General features: G+C 39.3%; 2 protein-coding genes across 5 annotated transcripts; one reads left to right on the top strand and one right to left on the bottom strand.

Annotated features, from left to right (window-relative positions):
• Positions 1–254: 254 nt before the first annotated feature.
• On the top strand, positions 255–2,575 carry LOC140883588 (glucan endo-1,3-beta-glucosidase 9). Its single transcript, XM_073290124.1, has 2 exons — positions 255–727; positions 1,312–2,575. Exons 1-2 carry the CDS (start codon positions 363–365, stop codon positions 2,426–2,428), a joined length of 1,482 nt encoding a protein of 493 aa, XP_073146225.1. The 5' UTR covers positions 255–362; the 3' UTR covers positions 2,429–2,575.
• A 284-nt stretch (positions 2,576–2,859) lies between these two features.
• Positions 2,860–7,956, bottom strand: LOC140881402 (transcription initiation factor TFIID subunit 15b). Of its 4 annotated transcripts, XR_012149943.1 has the most exons (8): positions 7,660–7,956; positions 7,418–7,535; positions 6,170–6,884; positions 5,684–5,834; positions 5,518–5,596; positions 4,128–4,334; positions 3,973–4,006; positions 2,860–3,213 (listed from the first exon to the last, which is right to left on the bottom strand). XR_012149943.1 is itself a non-coding variant. In XM_073286688.1 (6 exons), the coding sequence occupies exons 1-6, from the start codon at positions 7,814–7,816 to the stop codon at positions 4,226–4,228; spliced, it is 1,329 nt and encodes a 442-aa protein (XP_073142789.1). In that variant the 5' UTR covers positions 7,817–7,956; the 3' UTR covers positions 3,777–4,225. The 4 variants fall into 4 exon arrangements, 2 of the variants coding, with proteins under 2 accessions (XP_073142789.1, XP_073142790.1); XR_012149942.1 differs by lacking the exon at positions 2,860–3,213 and having other exon boundaries at positions 3,777–4,006; XM_073286688.1 differs by lacking the exon at positions 2,860–3,213 and having other exon boundaries at positions 3,777–4,334.
• Between the last annotated feature and the right edge of the window lie 288 nt (positions 7,957–8,244).

Below are 8,244 nucleotides of genomic sequence, written 5' to 3'. Positions count from 1 at the left end.
TGCGCTACAAAAAAAAGACTAAAATTGTCAAAAACAAAGATAGCATACTAAAATTAAAATGTGATAATACAAATTACCGAAATCACAAAGTGAAAAATAATCGGACAAACAAAAACAAATGTTTTTTTTTAAAAAATACAAATATACATACATATATATATATAATATAATATAACTTATGAATTAACTATATTATGAAACACACTTGGAAAAATATCGAGAGGACGAATTATATATTCCATTTATTTACACCAAAAATTTTGCGGCGGCAAGAACTCGTTGATGCTTCGTGTCAAAAAATCAAACATGTAGAACGCGCCTGACTAGTCATTCGCAGCTGAGCACAGTATCACCCAGAAATTATGGCTGCGGAGATCCTAAAATCCAGGCTCGTCTTTCCCCCGCTGGCTGTATTATTGGTCGCGTCCCTTGCCTACACTGTAAATGCTCAAGCTATTGGCGTGAACTGGGGAAGGGCCGCTTCGCATCCTCTGCCGCCGCCGAAAGTGGTGGAGCTGCTGAAAGCGAACAGCATCGCAAAAGTTAAGCTGTTTGACGCAGACCCACTTGTTCTCGAGTCACTATCCGGTTCCAATATTCATGTAACTGTCGGCATTCCCAATTCCATGCTTCGCAGCCTCAACTCTTCTTTGAAGGCCGCCGAGAGCTGGGTCCACGACAATCTCACACGTTTCGTCTCTGATGGCGCTTCCAAGGTCCTTATTGAGTGAGTAACTCGTGGTATCCCCATTTTCTTTGGTTTTAATTGTTGTTGCGCCTCGACGAGTCATGCAATTGAGTGGGTTGAGCATGCGTTGCGTGATTTCTTGATTTTTAGTGATCAATTATTGGTGATTACGGGATGAAATGGGGGAAGATAGGCCTGAATTAAGTAAAAGATTTTGAGACAAACTAAGCAGTATTTCTGATTCTAGACCTATGTGGAAATAGGTTCATAATTTTATCTTGAGTCATGTTCACATTTCAGCCAAGAAAAGTGTGCCATTTTTGTATTTCAGAAAACTAATTGAACTGTTGAGTTGATGTCTTACTTGGCTATGGCACGTGCTTTTTTCTGTTTGTAACAAGGAGTGTAGTTGCATACTTATACCTGATACTGTGTTCATGATTGAGCTTCCAGCGTTGGAGATTCATCTACGTGTCTGTATTAATCGAATCCGCTTTGGGACATTTATTGTATTCATTTCCTTAGCTCCCATGCTTGTTAGGATTTTGCAATGGCAAAAGCATTGTATGAGTGTCTTTTGCTTCTTTATCTTGAATTTGCTCATGTCAGTTAACTTGTTCCAGTTACGTCGCTGTTGGAGATGAGCCATTCCTTCAAAGTTATGGTGAGCAATTCTATCCATTTGCAGTTGGAGCAGCTGCCAACGTCCAAGCGGCTTTGTTTAAAGCTAACATTGGTGAAAAGGTTAAAGTTGTAGTTCCTTGCAGTTTCGATGCTTTCAGTTCAGAATATGGCCTGCCATCAGATGGGCAATTCAGGCCTGATGTCAATAGAACCATGATGGAACTTCTCTCGTTTCTGAGCAAAAACCGATCACCTTTTGTGGTGACAATATCCCCTTTCCAGAATTACCTGGAAAACAAGAATATCTCTCTTGATTTTGCTCTTTTCAGAGACTCAGTGAGGCCGCGTAACGACACTCACAAGTCCTACAAAAACAGCTTCGACTTGAGCTACAATACCATCACTGTGGCTCTATCCAATGCTGGATTCCCTCGAGTAGGAATTATGATTGGTCGGATCGGGTGGCCTACAGATGGTGCTGTGAATGCTACTTCAACTCTTGCCGAGGAATTCTTGAAAGGCCTAATCAGCGACCTCCATAGCCGATCAATGAGTCCTCCAAACCCCCAATCTCTTCCTTCAGAAATATACATTTCAAGCCTTTTGGACGAAGATATGAGAAGCACGGCCACTGGAAATTTCGAAAGACACTGGGGTGTGTTCACTTTCGATGGCCAGGCCAAATATCAAGTTGACTTTAACCAGGGCTCAAGAAAACTGGTTAATGCTCAAGACGTCCAGTACCTATCGTCGAAATGGTGTGTGATAAATAACAACAAAGATTTATCTAATGCAAGTGCAGCAGCTTTAGAAGCATGTTCAGCTGCTGACTGCACCGAAATTTCGTCTGGCGGCTCATGTTCCAACCTCAGTTGGCCTGGAAATGTTTCGTATGCATTCAACAATTATTACCAGCAGCACGATCAAAACGAGCAGAGCTGCGACTTCTCAGGTCTGGGATTGATTACCACTGTTGATCCATCTGTGGATACTTGCAGGTTCTATGTTGGGATCAAGACTTCATTTTCGATCTCGATACACAAGTCTGCAGTTTTCTGCTGGATGATTTCACCAACGGTGACCATCTTGTCGTTTTTGCTGAGTAAAAGATGGTAGAAGACATTCCTATGAGACGGGCAGCCATCAAATTATTAGATGGTTTTCCGTTTTGTACACTTAACTTGCTTAGTTAATCATTAGCGTTTATGACTTTCATCTCAACCATGTCGACCGTTCGCATTCTGAATGCAACTATCATTGTGGTAAAATCATCGTGTTTGCATCACTATTCAAATCTAACTAGCTTCTCTCAATGACAAATAACAATTTTGAACAGAGTTTGGAGGCGGACAATATCGTTTCAAAAATTCGGAAATCCTGAGTTATATCAATTCAATTAATTCAACATTTTCCATGTTACATTTGATTTAATTCGAATTTAATTAATACTTTTGATCCATCCCATAGGCTTGAATAATAAATTCGTCTCAACCACTGCTGAAAATATGGATCATGTTTGCAATTCGCTCGTCTCTAATTACAGCTGTAACACAATAAGATAACGCACAAAAAATAACAGGATATTCTCCAAAGAAAGACATACGTGGAACCAACGTAACATCTTTTACAGCAACAAAATTGCCAAGGTTCAGCGTCTCTCTTGCATTCTGTAATAAACTCACAAGTTCCAAACATCTAACATTTACATTTCTTACACAAATGATTCCTCCTAAAAGAATCCTTCCCAAAAAAAACCAACCAAATGTACTCAACTTGTGTTTAGTGAAGATGTTGACTAAATCGGTCCTAGGTTTTATAATTGAGGGTTCACGAAATTTGTCAAATCTTTTATCGTCGTGCACATGCAAGTCCAGCGAGTTCCATGTTCCAGTTAACGGCCCCTACAATATGTTTACGTGATATAGCAATTTAGACTACAAAAAAGACACTTTTCCACATTTGTACATGTTATGGACTTGGAAGCCCAACCAAAACAAAGAGATATTTGTCATCCTCGTTCCAGAATCCAGAGGAATAAACAAACACGAACTGATTCCTTTAGTTCAGGTGCCACTATGATATGACAAGAATTAATAGCACAAAATAACTATATAGGTTCAGGTAGCTATTACACAAATTGCTATAATTAAAAATCTGATTTGACATAATTTAGAATTTAATAATAATAATAATCTGTAGTACTTATCCTGCAAAAAAAATAATTTATGAACTACTTTAAGTTCAAGCAAGCCTATAGTCTATACAATCAGCTGGAACTCCAACATTATGGCGGCTCCATAGTCATCTCATATGATGCTCACAAAAAAGAGGTGGGAGCAATAACAAGAATAGCTTATGGTTCACCAATGGATTGAGGAATAACTGTGGGTTCATCCAAATCCATCTACATAATAAATATATGGAATCCACAAATCTCACATTCATGCCCACGGCAATAATAAGGTAGTTAAGGATAATATCATAATAGTTTCTCGATCACTAGCAGATGAAGTTTTAAGTAATTCAAGTCATTTTTTAATCTAAGACATTGATGTTAGGAATCTGTAACAAGTAAGAAGACATCACAAAATGGACTGATTGTAGAGAGATTGTGATTATGCAGCTTCAGAAAGCAACTCACCTGACCAAGTTCAACTTACCATTAGCAGCAATTTGGAGAATATCCACTTCCCTCTATAAAAACATTAACACAGCTCCAATTAATCCCAGGCCAAACTAAAGAGCTCCCCACTGGTCTTAAAATGGATGTAGAATGGAGAAAAAAAGGTACTGCTCAGGGTAATGAACAACCTACCTCTTAGTCTCCAGTCAGGGAACAAATCCATGCAAGGAAAAAAAAATTAAAACTCCTCCCACCACAAATATTAGTACATAAAAGGCTGCCACAAAAGTCTAGTACGGACGCGAACGGTTTCCTCCATGGTAATTTCTATCTGGACCAGAACCACCATCTCTATAGTTGTCTCTACGTCCACCACCATAGTTGCCTCTACCACCACCACTGTTGAGAAAACACAAGATAGCACATCAAACTCACACAGCTATAGAGATTTAATTTCTTCCATGACAAGCCAAATCCAAGAGCAGAAAGAAGAAAAATATTCATCTCCATCTTAGATAAGAACTCATTGTATCATATGATGATGCAGGCATCAAACAATGAATCATCGCAAATCCCAATCACATCGCAGAAGTGGCATAATAAAATTGCACAACGAAAATAAAGCTCATGGTAAGTTCTAGTGAACCAATGAAACACTGTTGCCTCAATAATAAGTTAAGAACTGTGGAAGGACATTATCTATAGAAGAACCAGCCAAAATCAATGTCACAAGACAAATCATGTTCCCTAAAGTAGAGGTAAGAAGGCCTATGTGAGTGCACACCAAGTAACTAGAACAATAAAAGGTTAGACGATCAATAAAGAAAATAATTTAATTTAAATTTAAAAGATGAAAAGCTCCAAATCCAAGCGAGTCAAAACTGCCCATTCCAAAGTGACTAAATGGACCCCTCGTAACAAAAACACCGGATGTGAAAGAACCCAATCACGCATGTTAAGTCCTGAATCATCAATAAAATCACAACTACATACAAAAAAAATACTACCCCTTTTCAATAAAATCCAAATAAGAGAAGTGAGACTCCATGAGAATGGGAACTGCAGGAACCTAGTCTTATTCTTGTCAGGACGTAATCCGTCAACTCACCACAAAGACTCAAAACAAAGTCATCAAGGAGCTAGAGATAATCAAACCTCTAGAAATGGAAAACTGGGACATACAAATAGCACAAAGCATAATCGTGAACCTTTCCATGTCTAAACCAACAGCCACAGTTCACATGAAACTGACCCATATGAATAATTTTATCATCACCAAATAGCATGTATGCCAGTACCCAAAAATGTAACTAGGCATTTATAAGTAACCTACACTTCACGATGCTGGCAAACAGGTAAATGTTATGTTGATAAGTGCTACATAACAGTAGGTAGATTAGAAACTGACCCCATGTATAACAAGTGCAATAAAATTACCCGAACAAAAGTGATGATGTGTTCATTATTTGTATGAATTGAACTTACAATAATATTTCTAGCCTCCATAAATAAAAAGAACGATAATTCAAATGGAAGCCGAAGGAGCAATAAACAACCCATATTTGAGGAAATATTAACATACCCGGAACCATAAAAAGGAGCCTTTGGAGTAGATTTTTCTGCCATTGAAACTTTAATTTTGAACCCTCTCATGTCATGCACTGTTGAGGAAAAAACCACAGAAAATATTAATAAATATATATATATAAAGAATTTCACTCCAAAGAAAAACCAAGTTAAGATCATACTGTTGAAAAAACCTCCAGCAGAATGTGCTGCAGATGGATCTTCATAAGACAAAACACCATCTCCTTTGTTGTTTCCTTGTTCATCAGTATATAATTTTATGCTCCAGGGCCATTGGTCCTTGTAGCCTCTCTTTTGCTTGATTCTTGCAACCTATTATCTCAGAAAAGCCTAAAATTATTCGAGCAGATCCATGACTGCCTTAATACATATTCCTTGTTAGCAAATTAAAGCAAATGCAGAAATAATTATAAAGAGCTCCTCTTTCTATACAACCCAGAAGGACAACGATTAGCACGTTACATAGTAGTTTAACCGGGAAATTCAATCAAACTCTATTGCATCAAGAAAGGCTGGACTGACTAATCATAGATGATAAAATAACATAGATGCATACAGCTACACCACCTTCAAACTAATAGAACAACCTGCAACAAAAATTTGCAAATGTTTGTTTAAATGAAAATAAGATAAAAAAATTTGTTTACTTGGCCGATACTTCCAAACAGTTCTCTAAGCTCTTCAGTAGTGACATCAGGGGGCAAATTTGATATATAAATTCTGGCATTATCACAGGAATCCCCACAATTTTCATCACATGGTTTGACCTTCTCAGGAGCATCAACCACGGCCCCAGCATAACCTCCATCTGGGTTACGATGACCCCCACCATATCCACCTGATGGACCACCACGCCCGCCACCACGCTTATCACCAAATGAATCACCACCATAACCAACAGAAGCACCGTATGATGGAGGATATGAACCAGGACCCCCAGAGTAGCTAGCAGGGGGAGGAACAGCATCGGGAGCATAACTAGGGTTCCCACCATATGTATTTGGAGGTGGAGCATAACTTCCACCAGCACTTCCATAAGACGGGGGAGGAGCAACAGCAGCACCCTGTCCATAACCTCCATCATCCCTCCCTTGGTTACCACCATAAGATCCACCCCTACCACTTCCACCATCATAATCATTACCACCGCGACCATTACCACCATCGAAACTGTTACCTCTGCCACCTCTTCCACCTCGATTGTCCTCGTAACCCCCACCTCTTCCACCTCTAGAATAACCACCACCACCACCACCACCACCACCACCTCCACCTCTACCCCCACGATCATCGCCACCCGTAGGAGAAGGTGCACCACATTTGTTGCACTCGGTTCTTCGGGCAAAGTTCACATTTCCACAGCTACATTCAATCATTCATAGATCCAGAATTAATTACAGTTAACAGATGAAAAAACTCAAACATCAAATCTAGTTTTCAGCCTCTCAAAACATAATATCATGTCCGACATACTAACCACCAGTGAATCAAAGAATGACAAAGCATCCATAAAATTCCATTGTAGCTCTAAAACTTAGGTGCTCCTATAGCATGATTATTAAAGGTTGTTTCGCATAAACTGTGGCATTTATAACACAGTTAGGAACTGGGGGCTGCTTGAAACCAAACTCCACCTCCAGAATCATGGATATTAAATCTATCAACAAACCATTCGGGCGCAGGACCCCAATCACTATTTCCTTGTCGAACTAATTTTGCTCTACTTTACAGTATTGAACAGTTCTTAAAAAATTCGGAGCTCCCAGAGCAGATTTCAGGTTTTGCCCTTGGCCAATTCCCCTAATATTATCAACACCATATAGTTTCACAAGTGCAGAACAATAATGGCAGAAATAAACTTGAAATCAAGTTAATCAACATGCAAAATATGTTACCTTTGATTAGGGCATCGCCAATCACCTTCCCTGCCGCTTCCCCCACCACGGCCACCTCCTCTACCTCCGCCTCCACCACGTCCCCCGCGATCACCTTGATATCCCCCACCACCACCACCTAAACCCAGAGAATCCGGTCACAGTTAACAAAATCGAATAATGAATAAAGTATAATGCTTAAATTAAATTAAATGACCTAAAATTATGATCTTGAGACTAAATACACAAGCATAAATCAACACCTCTATTACCACTGTACCCACCGCCACCTCGTCCACCGCCTCTGTTTCCCCCGTAACCACCATATCCTCCGCCTTCAGAGCCACCATAACCCCCGTAACCTCCACCCATGGCCGGTCCCGCAGATCCACCACCTTCCTGTCCATACATGTCAGACATCCTCTAAATTTACTAGAGAAATGTAAAATCGGATTTTTTTTTTTTTTTTTGTGAATTGACCGAGTAGCAGAGTTCCTAAAGACGGGAAAAAGGGGGCGAGAAGATAAACTAGGGTTTCTCCCCCCTTTGCCCAATGGATGGATTCTTTATATGCTAGTTCGAGGCTTTTCTTTTAGATGCGATTCGATTGCCAGCTAACCGTCTTGTGGGATGGGTCCGGTTCGCTGAACTCGGTTTACTACTCTGAAAAATGGACTATAAAAAATTAAAAATTCGACTTTTTTTTTTATTATTATTATTATTATTATAATATAATATTATGATACCATTCTGGAACCGGGATAACATATAGATCGCATTATTATAGGATATTACAAATCAGTATAGGATATTACAAAATCATACATAGGATATTGTCAAATAGTTTG

Source organism: Henckelia pumila, chromosome 2, assembly GCF_033568475.1.
Source record: "Henckelia pumila isolate YLH828 chromosome 2, ASM3356847v2, whole genome shotgun sequence".
NCBI classification, from domain to species: Eukaryota; Viridiplantae; Streptophyta; class Magnoliopsida; order Lamiales; family Gesneriaceae; genus Henckelia; species Henckelia pumila.
The sequence above is the reverse complement of the archived record's forward strand: the minus strand, read 5'-3'. Positions and strand labels throughout refer to the sequence as shown.

Excerpts from the sequence above, each read along its gene's own strand:
- LOC140883588 (XM_073290124.1), top strand. The coding sequence starts at position 363 with ATGGCTGCGGAGATCCTAAAATCCAGGCTCGTCTTTCCCCCGCTGGCT. Across the intron at positions 728-1,311 it reads GCTTCCAAGGTCCTTATTGA|TTACGTCGCTGTTGGAGATG; the intron begins GTGAGTAACTCG and ends AACTTGTTCCAG.
- LOC140881402 (XM_073286688.1), bottom strand. The coding sequence starts at position 7,816 with ATGTCTGACATGTATGGACAGGAAGGTGGTGGATCTGCGGGACCGGCC. Across the intron at positions 7,536-7,659 it reads TGGGTACAGTGGTAATAGAG|GTGGTGGTGGTGGGGGATAT; the intron begins GTGTTGATTTAT and ends CTCTGGGTTTAG. Across the intron at positions 4,335-5,517 it reads GCTCCTTTTTATGGTTCCGG|TGGTGGTGGTAGAGGCAACT; the intron begins GTATGTTAATAT and ends TTTTCTCAACAG.